The 22,748-nt window shown below is 27.7% G+C and overlaps 1 protein-coding gene across 4 annotated transcripts; it reads left to right on the top strand.

Annotated features, from left to right (window-relative positions):
- Positions 1-18,577, top strand: LOC145947005 (uncharacterized). Of its 4 annotated transcripts, none has more exons than XM_083056777.1 (10): positions 1-70; positions 154-220; positions 3,050-3,160; positions 3,356-3,475; positions 4,963-5,170; positions 12,749-13,230; positions 13,872-14,049; positions 14,182-14,403; positions 15,959-16,144; positions 18,311-18,577. In XM_083056777.1, the coding sequence occupies exons 3-10, from the start codon at positions 3,140-3,142 to the stop codon at positions 18,364-18,366; spliced, it is 1,473 nt and encodes a 490-aa protein (XP_082912903.1). In that variant the 5' UTR covers positions 1-70; positions 154-220; positions 3,050-3,139; the 3' UTR covers positions 18,367-18,577. The 4 variants fall into 4 exon arrangements, with proteins under 4 accessions (XP_082912903.1, XP_082912899.1, XP_082912902.1 ...); XM_083056773.1 differs by having other exon boundaries at positions 2-70; positions 15,959-16,188; XM_083056776.1 differs by having other exon boundaries at positions 2-70; positions 15,959-16,188; positions 18,296-18,432.
- The last annotated feature ends 4,171 nt before the right edge of the window (positions 18,578-22,748 follow it).

The following is a 22,748-nucleotide window of genomic DNA, read 5'->3' as shown; positions in this document are numbered from 1 at the left end:
ATAGGTGAAGTTCAGTTTCCTCAACTCATTAGTAAGAACATTGTTTATAATTCGTGGTCTCGAGAGACTGGTACGTTTTTCTCACGTTTTGGCATTTAATATTAATGTATCGTTCTGTGTAATACGACTTATAAATGCTTAATTCTATTTTAGATATTTTTGACATATACATACACATTTTAATTTTTATGAGACAAAATATCTACAAGCTATAACAAAGGTAGTGCCAAATTTTAGGAGTATATAGTACTTGTGAAAATAATCCAAAAAATCATAATAAATATTTTAAAAACATTTATAGTCAAGTTTTATATATGTATATATTATGGTCAAACCCCATTACGCGGGCGTTCCTAGGATTAACTGATCAATGTGCGGAACAACCAAGCGTTTTGGTCAAAGCCCGAAATAGTTTTGTGTTTCGGCTTGTGACTAGTATGTTTTTAGTCAATCCTAGGAATAACTATCATGACTGGTCAAAGAGAAACTAAGAAAATCACTTTGAACTTTGACTAGTCAATCCTAAGTGAAGCTTAATTCAGACTTTGACTGTTAAAAAATAAAATCAAGATTTTTACTAATGTTATTATTAACATAACGTTAATAAAGCTTTTAATTTACAAAATTTTAATTTAGAGGCCAAGGCTTTATAAAATCTAATTGTAAGGAAAAGTTCTTTAATTCTCTAAATTGTGCAAATGCAAAAGGTCAAATGTATTGTGCAATTTTAAATGTCATAAATCGACTGATTGCTAGAATGAGTAATTTATTTATTGTTTATGACATTTCGATAATTATTTCTTTTTAATTTTTTTAATATTACATATATTACAAACTATTTTAAATCTTCTAATGCTCTGTATTTTTCAAAAAAGTTTCTTATGTGTCTAATTTTGAAAATATTTTTTTATACTAATTAGTTTAAAAAAATGATTAAGATATTTTTGTATACTTTTAAAAAGAGTATATTTTATGTTTTAAATAGACTTTATTTCATTTTATGTTCTAAATAAAGCTAAATGCCAAGTAAAAAGGTATATCTATTTTATATTATTAATTACATTATATTATTTTATAGTATTTTATATTATTTTAAAAGTATCCAACTAATCAAAGTATTTTCTTTTTATTAAGAGGTTGTGTCTACACAGAGTGTTTCAGGAGGAATGATCAGCATTCTAGGGACATGATTGTACACATCATTTTAAGCAAAAAAGTTTATATAAACATGTATTCTATTCTGGACGGTTATAAAGATACGTATTTAGTCTTAAGAACAAATACATTTATTAACTTAATAGGATCAAATTCTATGAAACAATTACATTAAATTTTAAGCTTACAATAAATTTAAATAATTAATATTGTTTAATAAACAATAATTTCAATTAATCATAATTTTGGCTTTAGTAAATATGAGAAATTTTAATTTACACCAGAAAAAAAAATTTTAACTAACACAGGACTTATCAAACGTGATCTAATGTTTACATTCGTAATCATGGTAATAGGAAACGACGAAAATTTAATATAATTGTTTCACAGCATTTAGCTCTACTAAGTTAATAAATGTATTCGTTCTTAAAATTGGACACGTTGTATCTTTATAATTGTTTAGAATAGAACACATATTTATATAAACTTTTTATATAAAATAATGTGTAGAATTATGATTCTAGAAAGCTGACCATTCCTCCTAAAAAAAGCACTCCGTATATAATATTTTACCAAAGATATATTTTTTAACTTACAGAAAAGTTATAAGTGTATGCTGGCCAAAAAATGAATAGATTACGAGATATTTTATACTTAAATTTAACTTAATTTTGCATAAACTATCTATAAATATGTTGTAAAATATTCATTTTTCGACGATTTTACCTCAATACTTTATATATAAAAAAATATGGTTTTTTTAATTTAAAAAGCATAAATGATCTTTAAATGTGAATGAAATTTAAAAAGCATAAATGATCTTTAAATGATCTTATAATGACCTTAAAAAGTGTTCTTTAGAAAAGTCAGTAGTGCTATTTTCTGCCCCCCCTCTAAATCAAACAACTTTTATTTGAAAGACTTTGTTGTACAATCAAAAATGAAAAAGTTTTTTTGGGGTGATCGATTAAAATGGGACACCTAGTATAATTATTATATACTCAATATGTAATATATATATAAAATATTATAATATTTAAAAAATACTAAAATACTTTTTAATTTATTATCTTTAAAGAAAGATTAGATAAAAAGTCATACGACGCAGCAATTACATTTTAAGTATTAAAATAATAGATTTGTATAACAATTTTTAATATAGTATATAAAATATATAAAACTAAATTAAATTTGAAAGTAAAATAATTTAATGCCAGAGAACTTTGCATTTCAATAAAAAATAATGTTTCTAGAATAATGTCATAATAGTAGCGCCACATACATTTTTTTTTACAACATTTAACGACGTTTTAAATAGCTACGTTAGATTTTGAATTATTAAATCTCTGTTTAGTACAAATAGGGAAATATAGATATTTTTGTTATACAATATAAATTCAAAATAACATTTAAATTTATTATGAACACGATTAATTTAGACGTTATTGTGAGTAGATGATTTAAAATTGTAAGATATTTTTACAAACAAGAGTGCGTATGGTGTGTGCGTGTATTTTTATTATTTTATACATATACTTTTCTTCGAATCTTATAGTTTTAAGTTTCATATGTTATCCTTTTTTACTATATACATTTATATATTATTATGATATCTATTAAAAATAAGGTAAATTTTCATGCCCATTGTTTAACAAAAATAGAAAACTACGCTACAAATAAATTGCAACGTAAATTTATTTATAATATAAACAATAAAAAATAATATAAAGAATATACATATATATACATATATAAAACTGCAATATTTAAGGTCTTTTATTTTATTTAAAAAACTTTCATTTTAAACTCATATATATTAATAATCAATTATTATTTAATTAAATGAGACGACCATAAACAATTTATTGAGTGCAATTATTTGTAATGTGCGCAGTGGTATTATCGAATTATTATCGAATTTCTACGTCCGTTTTTAATCATACACTTCATACCTGGGATCGAAAACTCGAATATCTTCGGCGAAATGGCTACAAATTATTTGAGAGTAAGTGCAAAAACATTCGCGCCAATACTATGAATTATTTTTTTAAATAATTTTTTATAATATTTCAATAAAACGTCACCATTAATATGACGTAATATATACATAGATTAAAGATACGAATGCAAGTTTACTACGACTTGCAAAAATATTATAATTATTTAAAGTAACAAACTCATTTATTATATATAATTTTAGGCTTTTACTGTGCAAAATAATGTTTATAAAGGGAAAGTGTCGCCTTATATAACTAACTATAATAGCCTTGCAAAATTAATATGGGATAAAATGAAGAGCAATGGAGATAAAATTGCACAAGTAAGTGAACTTTTACACGTAACATAAATGTAGAATATTTCAGCAAAGGAGAACTTTTAAAGGTACTCATAGTACACAATCAAGTTAAAAAAAAGTCATAAAACAAAAGAATATATTTTAAAATTGTATAATACTTAAAAGAAATAATAATTAAAATATTAGGCTGTATTTAAACTTATTATATATTACACAGTGGGACACAAAATTCTTTTCGAAGTGCGATAGTACGTTTCCAGAGGATTTTTTTGCGCTGAACACGATACCGTTGTCAGAATTTGCCTAGCACGTCAGGATTTCGAAATGAAAAAAGCCAAAAATGGCGTTTTTGACCATATTTAACATTTTTTTGCGGCAAAAGGAAAACTGATTTCTAAATAAACTTAACATCTGAAAGTGTAATTCAAGAACTTACAAACAAATTTTGATTCATGACCGTACGACTTTTTTTCATCAAGTTATGGCTGTTTGAATATAATTTACAAAAAATGTAAATACATACTATATACAGCAGCAAATAAAAAAGTAATTGTAATATAAAGGACCACGCACTAATATTATGAAAAAAGTGGCCGCCGTTAAAATCGACCAAAATGATAAAAAAGTGTACTTTGTGTGATGCCGATTAGAAATTTAAATAGGCACGACCTTCAAAATATGCTAGTTTTTAAACTACGAGCCCATAAATGTAATATTTTTGCTCATTTTTAGACAAAAAATAGAAAACTTTTAAAGGTACTCTTTAATTTTTTGTTCTTTTTTCGAACGATGATGTAATGCACTCGCGCATATGTTTATTATCGACACAGATACATAACATACACACACACACACACATATACATACACGCATTTATTCAAGTATATTCAGTTGTACAATAGGCCTGATAATGCTGTTGCCGCTGTATCAGTTATTAAGAAGAACGTCTCATAGAGATCAAACGATTGATTTTTGGGGGTCGCGGCAATGTTGACTTTTGATCAGCATCACATGAACAATATTTTTGCAAAGTTTCAGCTAATTTCACCGAAACCCAATTTCTATAAGGAAATGGTCCTTTATTCTTGACAGGTGTTCTTATGAATACAATTGAAAAAAAAAACGATAGATAAACTAAAGTTTGCTAAAGTTGCTTAAAATTTAATTGCAATTTAGTTTTTTTAATAGGATTTTATTATTGATTTTAACTTACTTATTTAACTTACTTATTTTATAATATTAATAATAAGTATCGAATGTAATCATGTTCAATTTTGTTATTCATTATACAAACAGGTAATAAAATAGTTAAATAATATTACCTTACAATCGTGTATTTTTAATATTATTGAATTTAATTTGCATATTAATCTCATATCGAATAAACATTTTCAAAAAACTGCATAAAATACTTCAGATCTATCCGATGTCATTTTAATTATGATTAAATAATTTACAATAAAATGCACGTTTAATGATTACAAGACACTATAATAACAATAATTTTATAGTTGGACGCGTGCACTGAGAAAGTAGTTACATATACGGAGTTACAAGACAAAGTCGTGAGATGCGCATTGTGGTTACAAAAACAAGGAATCAAACCCGGCGATGTTGTCAGTGTGTGCACAAATAATCATCTCAATTCCATTGTGCCCTGCTTGGCGGCGGTTTATGTCAACGCGATTTTTAATCCGTGGAACGAGGACATGGACTTGCGTAAGTTCTGCTGCGATAACAGTTAAAAACATTGCTACGTTATATTTAATTAATAATCAGAGAACAATAAAAGTCTAATAATAGCGCATGTGCAATTTTAGTTTATTCTATTTTATCTATTTTATATTAATTAGATTTTTTTATTTATTTTATCACAACAAAATTGTCATAAAAGAAAAAGAAACACGCCAAGTATATAAAAAATTTTGACACTGTAAGTAAATATGCTTTATAAAAATTTTTCTAAGTTTGAAAATAAAATTTAAAAATATATTTAAAAATATGTAGCTCAAAAATAAATATAAAATCAAAGCTACTCAGCCAAGTATAAATGATACATTAATTTTGCAGATTATTATCTGATCTGATATAAAATTTATCAAAGAATTACTTTTGTATTTTTAAAAATGATTATTTGTATAGTCAAAACGATTTAGACCATTTAAATGACTCTAATAATATTAAATTAATACCTTGTTTAATATGTATTATTTTTGTAATTGAGATCGGCGACGACGCGATCAATAGCAGTACATTGCTAGTATCGATAAAAGCAGTAATGACGAGACGGATGGTGACGGGATAGGTAGCGACAGTATTTGGGACGTCTGAATGATTACTAAATAATAATAATATTAATTATTATTATTAATATATTTTATAAATTCATTATCATATAGTTCTCAGTCCAAAAACTGGTTGGATGTGTATCTCCACTCTTTCCTATCCTGAGCCAATGCATGCATCTCCCTAAAGGTAGATCACACCATGTCTCTGACTATTTGCGAGCAGTAATCTAGTCTGGGCCTTTCTCTGCTTCTTTTTATTACTATCTCTACTTCTAATATCTCACGAATTAGTCCTTTGTGTCTCAGCAAGTGTCCTTCAACCATCCTATCTCTCCTATTCCTTATCGCATTCCATATACTCTTTCCCTCCTTCACTCTTTCTAATACTTCCCTATTGCTAACCCTATCTATCCATGGTATCTTTATCATGCGTCTGTAATACCACATTTCGAATGCTTCCAATTTTTTCTGTCTGCTGCCGCCACAGTCTACGTTTCACAACCATACAATGCCGTGCTTCACACATATGTCTTCAAAAGCCTTTTACGAGTTTCCAAATTTATCGCTCTGGAACATAGCATTGCTTTCTTTTTGTTGAATGCGACTCGGCCCTGTGCTAATCTTTGTTTTATGTCCTTATCGCTCCTACCATCCCAAGTTATTTGGCTTCTCAAGTAACAGAAGTCCGCTACTTCTTCTAGCTCCTCTTTTCCAATTTGTATCTTAGTTTTAGCCCTATTTTCGCGCCCCTTACATACCAGGATTTTGGTGTTCTTTTATTAATTTTCATACCATACATCTCTGTCAGAACCGTTTCTATTCCTTCAATGCCACTTCCAATTCTTCTTTGCTAGATGCTAATACTGCTATATCATCCGCGAATCTAAGCATTTTAATCTTTTGTCCTGCATGTTCGAAATCTGCTCTATCCTTAATATCACCGATTGCCTCTTCTATATATAAGTTGAAAAATTAGCGGAGATAACGTGCATCCTTGCCTTACTCCCTTTCGAATATTCATTTCTCTACGTTTCTGTTCAATTTCTATAATCGTTTGATCTTTGTACAAATTATGTATCTTCTATCCCTATATTTCATCCCTACATTTTTTAGTATTTCGAACATCTTCTCTCACTTTACGTTGTCGAAAGTTTTTTCCAGATCCACGAATCCTATGTAGATCTTTTTTTCTCTATTGTTTTATTTATTGTTAGAACTAGAATAGCCTCGCGCGTTCCCCTGTTTTGTTTAAACCCGAATTGGTCTTTTCATAATATTTCCTCTTTTCTCCAATCTTTTTTGTACGATCCTAGTTAATATTTTTGACGCGTGGAAACTTAAACTAATGGTTCTAAAATTTCCACATCTGCGCCTTTCTTTTTCGGTAGGGTTACTATGATGATAGGGTTATTATGATGTTCCGTTTGTAATCCTCCGCGATCTTGCTTGTCTCGTATACATAACTAACTAGTTTGAACAGATAATGCAATATTTCTTTGCCTGTGTACTCCAAAACTTTTGCCTATAATCTATCTATACCTGGCACTTTCCTGTTTCTTAAGTTTTTTAATACTGACTCAAATTCATCCTTCATTAAAGGATTTCCTAAATCATCTGCCTCAACACTATTTTCCTCCTCTAATGCATCTCCTAATTCTTGCTCAGAATATAACTTTTCTAAGTATTCTTCCACCTGTCCGCCCTTTCCTCGTTTCTTATTAAGATGTCTCCTGCCTGATTTCTAATATTCTTGCTACTAAATCCTATATCTCTGAAATTTTTCCTAATTATTTTTTACGCTTCATAATAATAATTGTGTAAATATTATTAATATAAAATTATATAATTATTATTGATAATATATAAAATATAATAAATAAATATATAAATAAATATATAATAAATAAATATATAATAATAAATAATAATAAAAATAAAAATTATATTTATGTATTATTAGAAAAAAAATTATTTAACTACATGTCCTAGACAGCATCAAAATCGAAACATGTCCAAAATCGAGGAAAAAAGATATCTTTAAGAAGTCTTTAAGACGTCTTTAAGACATCTTATGACATGATATCTAAGAAACATCTTAAAAATATCTTTAAAATGTCTTATGTCCCGATTTTGATGCTGTCTCTCTTTATTATAAAAATACATATTTTTACAATAAAAAAGTATATGATGTATAATTTTAAAATGAAATTAAATATATATAGTATTAAAATAATACTTTGTCTAATATTATTTTCGTAATTGAGATCGGCGACGATGCGAACGGAAGCAATAACATTGGTGACGACAAAAGCAGTAATGACGAGTTTATAATAATTACAATAATAATGATGATGATGATAATAATAATATAATAATAATAATAATAATAATAATAATAATAATAATAATAATAATAATAACCCGAAAGCATGACTAAAGAACGACTATAACAATAGACAGAAAAGAAAGAGGCAGAGATTTAATAAGCATACACTCACTACACGCAAGACAAATACAAACATTACGCCAATACTTTCACAGTAAACAAAACAGGTTACACAAAGCAATAACACAAACAGATAGAAACTACACCCCGTTAAACTTAGCCGCGCAAAATCACGAATTCGACACACATAACAGAAATGAACACGTACAAAATAAAATAGAAACATAGGCCCAAAAACAGCTATATAGAAAACACCGCTACATAATGAGCAACAAATGCATAAGCGCAAAAAACACATATACATGACTACAGCAAGGTAAACTATTCCCAGAAACCGAAGGATTCATAATAGCAATACAAGATCAAGTAATAGCAAGCAAGAATTATCTAAAACGCATTATTAAAGATCCAAATACATAGGACGACAAATGTAAAAAATGTACAGTTCCCGGAAACAATAGATCATATAACAGGAGGATGTACATTACTAGCAAACATATAGAATATACAGAAAGACACAACACAGTAGCCAAAATAATACACAAAGCAATTATCAATATATACAACATAGAACAAAACAACACACCATACTACAAATACACACCAACAACCATCATTAAAAATAAGAAATACAAACTATACTGGGATATAACGACACACACGGACAAAACAATGAAATTCAACCAGATATTACATTCATAAAGAAAAGAGAAAAAATAACATATCTGACATCTCAATACCAAATGACGCAAATATAGACCATAAGCACAATGAGAAAATAGAAAAATACACACCACTAGCACAAGAAATACAAAGAATATGGAAACAACAAAAAGTATACATAATACCACTAATAATGTCAGTAACAGGCATAACACCAAACACGTTTAAAAAATACCTGACACAACTAAAACTACTTATATACAACCACAAAGTAGCACAAAAAGCCATCATATTAAAAACTTGCAATATAACAAAAACATTTCTAATCACTATACTCATATAGCGAAACTGGACTTGGCAGTGTCCCGTCCAGTCTCTTCAACACCCCTAAAAGAGAGGGTAAATAGAAGAAGAAGAAATAATAATAATAACATATTTTATTAAAATAAAAATACTTACATTGTTAATAATGTCATTAAATAATGTCTATTTCGTGGTAATACCTTTTTCATATAAGAGACAATCGATGTATTGAACCACCTACAGATAAACCTAAAAATGGCTGTTTGAAGAACAGCTCCGATTGGCTAAACAATCTCACATCTTGGGAACGTTGCGTCAGTCGTAACATTGCGAATTTGCTATTAGGGACAAACTCGATTTGCGTGTGTGCATGCGAAATTATGCATGTGAGATCTAAAGACTGAAAGTCTTAAACCACGAAAATATTACTTTTTTGAGTACAAATTTTCGAGTTCTCGGGCTTGACTGCACCAATCATCTTCAAACTGATCGCAATCGATAGCTTATATTCACATTACATAAGCAAAATATTGTTAGATTTTTTATTATAGCTTTAGTTCTGAAAATATTTTGGCAGAAAAATTCCGGATAAACTATTTGGTAGTGGCGCGGTACCTTTGATCTGACGTGTCTTATTTTTTTTATATAGTTGGTGTCACGCCGTTATCGCGTCACTTGATTTAATTATATAGTAATAATTATGTATAAGTGTGGCATTGGTGTTATTTATTTATTATTTGTTATTTATTTATTATTTATTATTTATTATTGATTTATTATTTTATGTTATTTAGTTATTACTTATTTACTTAAAATTTTTTAAATATATATTATTTGTTTCATTTAATAACTATAAATAATAATTATTATATTTAATAAATATAAGTAGGTATATAAATAATTTAATAAGCATTATTTTTAATAAATATAAATATATGTAATTTCTAGTATTTATATGCACTACGAAGCGATGAGTGGCTACCTCCTGACAAATAAGAAATCTTGCGTAAATTCTGATTTAAATGCACTTGGATATATTTTGCAGTCTAGATTAAAAAATAAGAGATATGAGTTGTTCTACAAAAATAGAAATTATTTGATATTATTTTTGTCCATATTCCTTTTAATATATTTAATGGATTATAACTGGCTTATGACGTGAAACAAGATATGTTATTATAGTTATAAAAGCAGCCAGTCAATAAAATATGTACGAAGCGCATTTTTAAAGTAAAGTCCGTTTTGAAATAAAAAAAAGGTCTTAACATATAAAAATAATTTATTATAACCAAAAAACTTCTACAAGCTTACTTTATATTTCCACATAATTATCATTGACTTCCATCCATTTTTGATATCGTTTCAACAGCTTCCTAATTCCATTGTCGTAAAAGTCCATCGCCAGTGTCGAACCAGTTAGTAATGTCGTTCTTTAGTTCGCTTTTCTTTTCGTTCTTTAGTTTGCTTTAGGAAATTTAATAGACAATTCTGAAACCTTAATTTCAATAATTTCAATAATTTTGTATTTACTTCTTTCATTAAACCTTCTGTCATCATTGTTGGGCGACCGCTACGCTCTTTGTTATGAACATTTGTTCGTCCTTCTCTAAACAAACGACACCATTGCCTAACTTTACTGTCACTTATAACATTTGGTCCAAAAACCTCAAAGTTATCTATTCAATTTCCTTACGGCGAACTAAAGAATGGCGTTATTAACTAGTTCAAGACACAGGCGGCAGACTTTTAAAGCAATGGAATTAGGAAACTGTTGAAACGATATAAAAAATAAGTGGAAGTCAATGATGATTATGTGGAAAAATAAAGTAAGCTTGTAGAAGTTTTTTGGCTATAATAAATTATTTTTATATGTTAAGATCTTTTTTTAAATTCAAAACGGACCTTACTTTAATAATACGCCTCGTATTTTATGAGCATTTTTCCAAAACATATGATTAGGGGATTGGGAAGATTTCCAAAGAACTAAGATTTAAATAAAAGAATTAACGAATAAGAGTATTTGAAACTTTATATTTAAACTAAAAACTAGTATCTTTTGAAAAAAAATCTACAGTTGCTACAATTACAAAATTTCTTTTGTAAAAGAATATTAAATAGGTAAATAAAATATTAAGATAACTGCCAATAACTATCAAGAAACAATGCAAGACGCTCTTTAAATACAAACATACCTTCGTTTTAATATATATACATTTATCAATCCCCCGGTTAGTGCTTAGTCTCTTGTCATATTATTTTCCAGGGAACTGAGAATAGGGGACTGAAAACCAGGGGACTTAAAACTAGCGGACTGAGATTTATAAATGAAAAATATCTCGTTTGAATTATATTGAAGTTTAAATAGTTGAAGAAAATTTAAAAGTTAAACTTATACATAATTTACATTAAATAAAAGTTAATAAAAACAATAAACTTTTAACATAACCCTTACCAGAGGACTGAGAAGTTGACCTAACACGTATTCGTCATAACAAATCACGCGAAATAAAATGAATAAAAATAAAAATGAATAAAAATGACTGACGTACGTTAACTTTACTTCAAACTCATTCATTCGGTACAAGTAGCTATTTTGCTGAGATCATATATGACTTTACAATGCAAATAATTTTAATGTCGGGGGACTGAAAATTAAAACTTAGGACAAAGTTTAATAATGTTATTTATTAATAAAATAGAATTCAATAAATTAAATAATACTGTTGTTAATAACAGTGACTAATATAAATTAGTTATAACACAAAAAAATTGTATATAATTCTAAAATTATTTTGTGACGGTGTGTTGTAATCTGAATTCTTTTTGACACGCCAAGGACCTAAGAATTTCTTATTTTTTTATAAGATGATTTATAAAAATAAATACATTACTTTGCCTCTTTTTTATTATTTGTATATATAAATTCAGTTATTATCTTACTTTGTATGGAAAAAAAATCCAATTTAATGTTAATTAAAGTATAAAAAAGTTAGAGCCGCTAAAAATTTCTATTTTTGTAGAATCACACATATATATTTTTATACAGGGTGTCCGGTAATAGTCACGCCAACCGTCGTGTGCAGATTCCTGGGATCATTTGGAGACGATTTTTCCTCAGCAAAAATGTCGAGACACCAATAATTTTCGAGTTATAAGCAATTGAAAATAAAGGGTTTTTCGCAAACTAAACCTTGTGGAAATAAAATAATAATAAATTCACATTCTTCAGTTAATTTTAGGTAGAGTTTACTTTAATAGAATTTTAATTTAAGGCTTAGTTACAAAGATACATGATGGCAAAAATTGAAAACATGCAAAAAATAATGACCTCCCTCGACATTTTCGCTGAGGAAAAATCGTCTCCAAATGATCCTAGGAATCTGCACACGACGGTTGGCGTGACTATTACCGGACACCCTGTATATCGGCCCAAACTACTGTTAAAAAGATAAAATACCCTTAAAAGAAATTTGATTTGCAAACATTTGCGGGTTCGCAAGGTTTTTTTTTAGAGAAGAGGAGAGTCCTAGGAACGAGTCCCGGTAGAGGCCCGATATTATTTGTCTGCTCTAATACTTATGTGCTATTTGTCATTAGAAGTCGCGCTGCATGTCATGCAAATGACTACACCAAAAGTAATCTTCTGCAACGAAAAAGCCATGAAGGTTATTTTGAGAGCGATTAAAAAAAGCAACTTCAATCCCACTATTGTGGTTTTCGGCGAACATTCAGATGCGATCGCGACATTTTCCGACATTTTGTGCATGCATTGCAATGAGGAAGCGGCAAATTTTCGGTATGTCGAGCCTGATGACATCAAGCAAACGGCGTGCATTATACATTCATCAGGCACCACGGGGATGCCGAAAGGCATCGAAATGTCCAATTATTGTCTAATATGTCTCAATGAGGATACAAAGATAATAGATTTTACCAAAGTGGTGTTAATTTGGTTCTCATCATTTCATTGGTTGAGCGGGATACTGATGAATATAAAATCGATTGTGCAGGGCACTAAAGTGATTATGTATCCGGAATTCGATGAAGAGATGACGTGTGTATTGATCGAGAAATACAAGGTGCGGAGTCGTAATTTAATGGAGAAAATTGTGATAATATATACATAACTTGTTTCAATCAAAAGTTATCATTTACTTCATTTGTATCAAATTTCTTTTAGTAAAGTCATAAGAGCAAATTTTTTAAATTCTCTACCAGTTCCTATAATTTGAAAACAATAATAATTAAGATACACATAAAATATAAATGTCAGAATTATATAATTATATAATTTGTTGCAAGATATCTTTTTATAAGCATTAAATAATAATAATGCTTTTACGAGTTTACTTTGTAATAAAGTTGATAATTTTTTTTTAAACAAAGTTGAATGATTTTGATATAATATTTATAAAAATATATCATTCTTAAAAGAATGCTATTAATTTGCCTTTAGAGCCTATTTATATATTATCCGGAGATTAGCGTTTGTTATTAGTAAAAGATGTCTACCATTATAATAAATTATATACGAATAATTTATAATAATAGCTTATATAAATTTAAGTTATATACATAAATATTTTTTTGGAGAATATAAAAAATATCTCATATATAGAGTGTTATAATGCATCAATTAAATTACAAAACATGGTTTTACATTTCCTGGCGTATTGTAATACGAAAATTTAAATCATTTTATTCTCATTTTGTTATTCAGGTAACGATGATTTTTTTAAGCACGAGCATGATTATTCGATTTCTTAAAGCGGATTATGTAAGAAATTATTCATTAACATCTTTGAAAGTCATAATCTTCACTGGTGCGGTAATGAAGCCAAAAGTGCAAGAAGAAATGAGACGTACCTTACCGCATGTTCAAATGTTACAAAGTTATGGTAGGTATATATTTTAGTGTAATCAAATATTAAAAGTACAATATTAATATATAATGAATAAGATAATATATAATAAGTAAATAAAGGAAAATTTGTAGTGATGAAATATGATTATTCATCTTGTATTTTTAGGAATAACAGAACTATGTGCAATTGGAACATTACAGCAGCCGCATCACAAGGCTGGATCTTGCGGGACTGTACTCGAGAATATAGAAATAAAAATCGTAAACTCGGAAAACGGAAATGTTCTTGGTCCGAATAATCCGGGAGAATTGTGGATAAAGGCAGTGACTATGATGAATGGCTATTACAGAAAACCTGATGCGACTAAAAATGTTATTGATGAGGAAGGTAAGGACCTTCTTTTCTTTTGCTCAAACCAACCAGTTAAAAGTATTTTACAATAAGAATAAAAAGTTATATTAATTTATTTTTCTTATTTCTTTAAATAGAAATATTTTAACCGAAAGGAGAAACTATTGTACAAATGGTTGTTTTAATTTCCTAAAAAATAATACTATTAAAATTAAAAATAATAATTAGATACTTAAAAAGTCGCTAGTAAAATTTTAAAATAGGAACGAAGTAAAGTCGACCCAACTAGCCAAAATTATATTTATTTAAAAAACACACAACGTTTCGACCATATGGATGTGGTCCTTATCAAGTGTAATACTGAAATAATACAGTTTTAAATCATAAGTGTGAAACGGTTTGATATGTCAAAAGTTAGAGATTTTTTACATACTTCATTAGTAGAGCTGCAGCCAAATTAACGATAACGTCAACTTTTCCATAATATAGTTACAACATATTTAAATAAACATAACATAAATTCAATTTTGTCAAAACATTTGAAAGAGAGAAAAAGAGAAAACGATCCTATCGTTATGATGATTCGTCAAAAACTAAATATATAAAGCCAAAGATTATACGACCTTTATAATTTTATCATAAATGTTATTGAGATTCTCAGTGTCTTTATGTAGGTTAATTGTATTGCTAACTTTTTTGATAAAAAACATCTCTGCGATTTCTCTCTTTCGTTTTTTATCAAAAAAGTTAGCAATACAATTAACCTACATAAAGACACTGAGAATCTCAATAACATTTATGATAAAATTATAAAGGTCGTATAATCTTTGGCTTTATATATTTAGTTTTTGACGAATCATCATAACGATAGGATCGTTTTCTCTTTTTCTCTCTTTCAAATGTTTTGACAAAATTGAATTTATGTTATGTTTATTTAAATATGTTGTAACTATATTATGGAAAAGTTGACGTTATCGTTAATTTGGCTGCACCTCTACTAATGAAGTATGTAAAAAATCTCTAACTTTTGACATATCAAACCGTTTCACACTTATGATTTAAAACTGTATTATTTCAGTATTACACTTGATAAGGACCACATCCATATGGTCGAAACGTTGTGTGTTTTTTAAATAAATATAATTTTGGCTAGTTGGGTCGACTTTACTTCGTTCCTATTTTAAAATTAAAAAGTTATTCAAAAAATAAGAAATATAAATTAATAAAAAAATATATAAAAAGAAATATAAAAATAGAAAGATTTTAATTTTAAAAACTTGGCAATATTAATAATTTTATTACATTAGTATATTGTTCAAGTTGACAACACCAAGTTTTTAAAAATGTTTAACCCTGAATTCTATAGATTAAAATAGCACTATTTTGTATAACAATAATTTACAATAATACAGTTTTTTTTACAACTGGTATCTATAGTTAATGCCGTTTGGCGAATTTTCTTTTTTTAAAAAGATAAGTTTTTATGGAGAAAATATACTACACACACACACACACACACACACACACACACACACACACACACACACACACACACACACACACATATAAGGATAAGTTTGAAATTTTTTAGGATGGCTGCATTCGGGTGACTTCGGTTATTTTGACGAAAACGGGGAACTTTTTATTATCGATAGGATGGAAGAATTTATAAAGTACAAAGAATATCAAATTTCCCCTGGAGAAATTGAAGGTGTCTTAATGACACACCCAGCAGTGATGGAAGCTATAGTAGTAGGAGCGCCTCATCCAGTAGATGGTGAACATCCTGTTGCTTTTGTTACTAAAATACCCGGTGCAAAGGTATAATCTTGTTGCAATTATAATGAAATCACAGTACGAGACTATAAAATAGTAATTTAGCGATAGCAAATTTAAAAATTTTGAAAATTATTTAAATAACCTTTTTAAAAAATTTTATAACATAATTTTTAATAAACTTATTTCTGAGATTTTCATTTATTTATCAAAAATTTTAACTCTTAACTCTTTAAACATTTTAGAAATAGACACGTCCGTCTATTATTTTTTAATATAATAAATGTATCTCAGATAAGTATATAATACATTTAATTATTATTTTTTTTATGGTAATTTATTAGTACTTTTAATTATTATTTTAAATTATACATGTATGTACCTGCAGAGGAATTATGCAGAGTATATAAAAATAAGTGTTACAATTAAAATTAAGGTAATTTATTATGCAAATGTAAATTAAAAATAATAAAGTTTTTTGTTCTTTTACATGAGTTTTAGAAAAAAATCGACTGAAAATTTTTTGCGAGCATGCAATTTTCAATATATATATAATAATATGCATTTATTGTATTAAATCATAAATTATTAAACAAGTTACTTTTCTCGTTACACATATATAAACAAGCATGAGCTGATAGTAATATGTTTTGAATCTTTATTCCTTTGAATGTTTATGTTTTATATTAAAATTGAAGAAGATTCTGATTATTCTTAGCATTTCTTTATTATTATTAATAAAAAATTGGGAATGACAGCAGAAAACAAAATGTGACATTCTTTATAAATATGAACAAAAATAGTTAATATTCTTGTAGCTCTTGTCGAGACGTTTTCAAAACACTACCTATTGATGTCTCTTACGCAAGACGTTCCCAAGATACGAAGCTTCAAATTTGACATATCATCGGCATTCGCATTATCCAATGTACACCGCGGGAAGGTTGTTCAGTCAAATTTGTACATCAAGTGGCCCTAAAAAGGGCAGACTTTGTGTGTGTATGTGTGTATGTGTGTGTGGGTGTGTGTGTTAGTAAAACTTTTTTCTAATTATATTTCTTCTGGTTATTTTAATGTAAGGATAAGGAAAGGATAAGAAAATGGTAGAGAAAGAGAGATAAAAGTTTTACTAAAGAAGCACACACACACACACACACACACAAAGTCTGCCCTTTTTATAGCCACTTGATATACAAATTCGACTGAACAACCTCCCCGCGGTGTACATCGGGTAATGCAAATGCCAGCGGTATGTCAATTTTAAATCTTCATATCTTGGGAACGGCTTGCAGAAGAGACATCAAGTAGTGTTTTGAAAACGTCTCGACAAGGGCTACAAGAATATGCAATAAAAAATAGAGGGTTCCATTTAAGAAAACATCGATGACCTTGACCTGATTTTCAATCGCTGGCATTTGCATTACCCGATGTACACCGCGGGGAGGTTGTTCAGTCGAATTTGTATATCAAGATTTAAAATATATGTATATTATATATATATATATATATATATATATATATATAATATATATATACATATACATGTACATATACAGAGTGTTCCATTTTATTTTTGACGGTCAAATATTTCGATATCATGTAATTTTAGAAAAAAATGTTTCAAAAAAAGTTGCATGGCTTGAAGAACATAAGATAGTGGCAAAGATTTTACTTTGGATAGTCGTTTCAAAGTCAGCTATCAAGGTCACCTTTACGTGAAGGTCACCTTTTTCACCAATTTCTTAAATAGAACCTACTATTTTTCATTGCATATTCTTGTAGCTTATCTCGAGAGCTTTCCAAAACACTATAATAAAATATTTTTCTCTTAAGTACTTTTTGAATTGTAAGGTAACAATTTTTTGACATAAAATTAAAATATCTTGTAAAATATGTAGTTTTCGGTAATCTTACCTTAATACCTTTATGCACGGAATAATGAGCCCGATCATATAAATATATATATATATATATATATATATATATATATATATATATATGATTAGTCTGATTATTTCGTGCATAAAGGTATTAAGGTATAAGATTACCGAAAACTATATGTATATATATATATATATATATATATATATATATATATATTTCTTGTGTATGTGTTGAGGAGAATATACAATTATTTTTATAAAATATACAGTTATTTTTTGTGTAGGTAACGGAGCAAGAATTAATAGACTTGGTGTCGAGTACCATGGAGGATCAATATAAGCTTCGTGCTGGAGTAATATTTTTAGATGCTTTTCCATGTATAGGTTTAGCAAAACTTGCCAAAAGAGAATTGAAAACAAGGGCTAGAAATCTCGCGGTTAAATATAATAATTAATTATATTTAATTACAAATTATTGTTTTGAATTATATTATTATTATTATTATTATTATTATATATTTAATATGTAATTATTATATTTTTTATTATAATTATCATATTTAATTATTTTATTATTAATAATTATATTATTAAGAATATAAAGGCTCCTTCTATAATAAATATCAATTGAGAATTAAGAAGGCTATAGGAGCCGTACGCAGTTTCCGGTGCGTTGATTCCAACGAAATTTTAATTTTTCGTTGGAATTAAATACTTGTGCACGGGGCACGAATTTTTTACTTGGTATACTGCCAAGATTTTTTCGAAATAATCTCGACTCGAGATTTTAATTCCGACGATCCCCTTTGACCCCCCCAATGAAATATAAGCGAGAAAAAATATTGGTCCGAAAGTCGCTGAATCGGGAATCGAACCCGAGTCTTTCGCTTGCCGGGCGACTGCTCTTACCTCTAAGCTATTCAGACCCTTCGAAACAATACTTTTCTCATTCGGTTTTTAAATAACTATTTGTAAACGTCTTTTTTCAGCCGACGTAATCTAAATATTAAGAATATAAAGACTCCTTCTATAATAAATATAAATTGAGAATTAAGAAGGCTATAGGAGCCGTACGCGGTTTCCGGTGCGTTGATTTCAACGAAATTTTAATTTTTCGTTGGAATTAAATACTTGTGCACGGGGCACGAATTTTTTACTTGGTATACTGCCAAGATTTTTTCGAAATAATCTCGACTCGAGATTTTAATTCCGACGATCTCCTTCGTGCCCCGTGCACAAGTATTTAATTCCAACGAAAAATTAAAATTTCGTTGGAATCAACGCACCGGAAACCGCGTACGGCTCCTATAGCCTTCTTAATTCTCAATTTATATAATAATTATATTAGTTATTATTACAATCATATAATTTTAATTTTTTTTTTTTTTTTTTTTGGACAATAGTGCAGAATTTATAAACATATATAGTTAGAAATGTTTGACATTAAAAAAAATGATATATATTAAGAAGAGAAAGAAGATTCAAGAAATTATTTAAATGATTCAAATATAATGCAAAAATTATAGCTTTTATAATAGAGGAATTATAGCTTATACATGCTGGGTGTCCCATTTTAAAGGACCCACTCAAATATCTCAGAAACATTGCGTTAAATCAAAAAATGTTTCCTACAAAAGTTGTAGGGTTTCGAGGGGGACATAACATAGTAATATTCATATGACCTTGGGCGGCGTCTCCAAGGTCAAGTGAAGGTAAGAATAAATATTTTAAATGGAAACCCATATTTTTTATTATAACATCTTTTTCTACTAATTAATTTGAACAACTTTTATCTGAAGCATTTTTTTATTTTCTTCAAAATTCATTTTCACCTTCACTTAAGGTTAACCTTCACTAACCTTGGAGACGCCGCCCAAGTTCAAATGAATATTACTATGTTATGTCCCCCTCGAAACCCTACAACTTTTGTAGGAAACATTTTTCGATTTAACGCAGTGTTTCTGACAATGAGATATTTGAGTGGGTCCTTTAAAATGGGACCTGGTATAATAGAATAATTTAATACGACTATTATGCTAAATGTTTTGCAAAAGTTGTTAAAAGAATGAGGAATATAGAAATGAGCAAACAGAAAATAATAATCTATAATGATTCATAATGATAAATAAACATGTAATTAACAATAATATTTTATTAAATAGGATTATTGATATGTATTAATTGTGTTGTGTATCTGATTGTATCAAAATATATAATTTAATTTTAAGTAATAATATTTTGTCGTATTTTTTATTTATTAATGAAAAATCAACTTAATATTATATAAAATGTCATCTAAAAGATTTTGTTTTGTCAATATTTGATAAATATTTGTATGTATGTGTTTCATTTATAATCTAATAAAACATGGATAGTAGTAATTCCTATAATTAAAGTATTTAAATATAGTTAGGAATGTTTAGTTATTGTCATACAGAAAATAGAGCAATATAAACAAACACATTATTCTATTCTTTTAATTAAAAAAATAAATTATTACAATATAAGCTGTTTGCTAGTTAATCTATTTTAATGTGTGTACATTAGAGTGAAATTTTAGTATAATTTGAATGATAAATATCCGCATTTATATCAAGGTTTTGCAACAAAAAAGTATTATTATAAAAAAAATGTTTTTAAATAAAATGTAAATAACTATTCGTTTAAAATGTGACTAAAATATATTTTAAATGAACACTTTTGTGTGAGAGAGTCTTAGGTTTTTTACTATTCTGTATATCTCGAGTATCTTCGAACAGTTTTAATGCCGTAAGGAACAAAAATTCAAGTCTTCCTTTTTTTTAGTATTAATAAATTAGATAACTTAAGTGTGATTGACAAGAGATTGCTTTTGTTGTTGTTTTTATCTTGAGATTAAATTTTTAAAACGTAAATTTATAGTATGAAATATTCAATTGATAGGATAACCATTGCTTAGTAAAATATTGACTATAAAAGTAAAGCTTTTCTGGTGATATTGTAGGTGTGACAGCAAAAAGTACTATCCGTTAGATCAATAATACCTTTCTTTTGGTTTAAAAAGTGTTGTAAGAAGAAATTCAGTCATCTTCCTGAAAAGGTTGGCTTATGAAATCAATTAAAATTTAGTTGATTATTGTTTAGAAAAACAGTAACGTCCAAAAAATTAAATTTATCAGCCTGTTTGATTTCTATTGTAAATTGTAGTTTCGGATGCAACGAATTAAAAATGTCCAATGTAAATAATGACAATGTAATATCTTGATATTATCCAACTCTTTTTTGATGTTCCTATTTATTTTTACACATGCAGATCGTAAGTTTTAAAGTCTGTTTTAGTTGGAACTTTTGGAGTTGAGAAACGATTGCCAACCTTATCTAGCTGTATATATTTTCGAGCTCATTGTCTCCCAGCAAGTGAACTGGGAAATGATGTTACTCCGAATTAGTAGGGGAAGGCTAAATTATACCCTCTAAGATAAATATTAAAATTACAATAAAACTATCAAAGAAATGTCAAAATTTTTAAAATCATTTAAAACTATGGTTCTTTGTCAACGATATACGCTAAACATTAACACAAATTTATCATTGTTTCATATCATAAATTAGAAATTAAAGAAAAATAGTATTTGGTACGATTTATAATACCGGTTTGCTAAATTGTACCAATGAGTTTTTAAATCGTACCTCTAACAATAAAATTAAAAAAATTATAACAAAAATATAGTTTTATTTTCTACAAAAGTTTTTAGTTTGCAACAAAACATATCTATAAAAATGTCATATTTATAATTATAAATTCTCTTCAAAATTATTTTTTGTATTACACAAAAATATAAATAAGTATTATCTCAATACAATTAAAAATTTGATATTTTTTAAAAATGTTAATCTAAATATAAAAAAAAAGAAATTATGCCAAAGTAAAAAAATTAATTTATACATGTAATCGTACCAGTATGATATAAGAAAACGTTAATGGTACGTTTTTTACCGAACTTTCATTGCTTTGTCAAATTTGTGAATAAAAAAATAATGTTACATTTTGATGATTTTTCAACGCTTCTATATAGGATTAAATAAGATGAAAAAATACTTTAATAATAAGTTTAATTGCTTATCTTTCTCAATGTAATAGCTTAGGCACATGATGCCGAACGTTACATGAAAATGACACAAAATAAATTTATTAACACGTCACTCATCAACAGATCGCTTGAGAAGGAAACAAACATTGCGACATTCGAGTGAAGCTAGCTGCGATACAACAGCTTTAACACCTTAAAATATTGTAACTCTGTTTAAGAAAAACAGTAGAAGTACGAAGTATTTGACGAACAGTACAATTTAGCATACTATACAATATATCCAAAAACATACTTTATTGTAATAAAATATAGAGTTCCATTACTTTTTTATTATGCGATAATGTTCTTTTCCGTGTTGCATCCGACGACTGAACGGTATAGTTCACTTTTACATCATTTTAGAATTTGATATTAATTCTGTACGCTATGTTTTATTTTAATTACTTTTTAATATCTCTTATGTAATCTTTTTCCTTATCCTTGTTAGGCGCTGAGGATAATGATGATGGTCCAAAAAGAGAACTGAAACATTCGCATTATCATATTGTGTAAGACTCGTTGTTTTATAATAAATTTGCGTTTCGTTTACCGCGCTAACTTCTATTGCTATTATTTTTTTGTATTTGTTTATTATTAATAATTAGAATTTATA

Source organism: Prenolepis imparis, unplaced genomic scaffold (genome assembly GCF_030444845.1).
Source record: "Prenolepis imparis isolate NDT839.2.m4 unplaced genomic scaffold, iyPreImpa1.0 SCAF_36, whole genome shotgun sequence".
Classification (NCBI taxonomy): domain Eukaryota; kingdom Metazoa; phylum Arthropoda; class Insecta; order Hymenoptera; family Formicidae; genus Prenolepis; species Prenolepis imparis.
The sequence above is the reverse complement of the archived record's forward strand: the minus strand, read 5'-3'. Positions and strand labels throughout refer to the sequence as shown.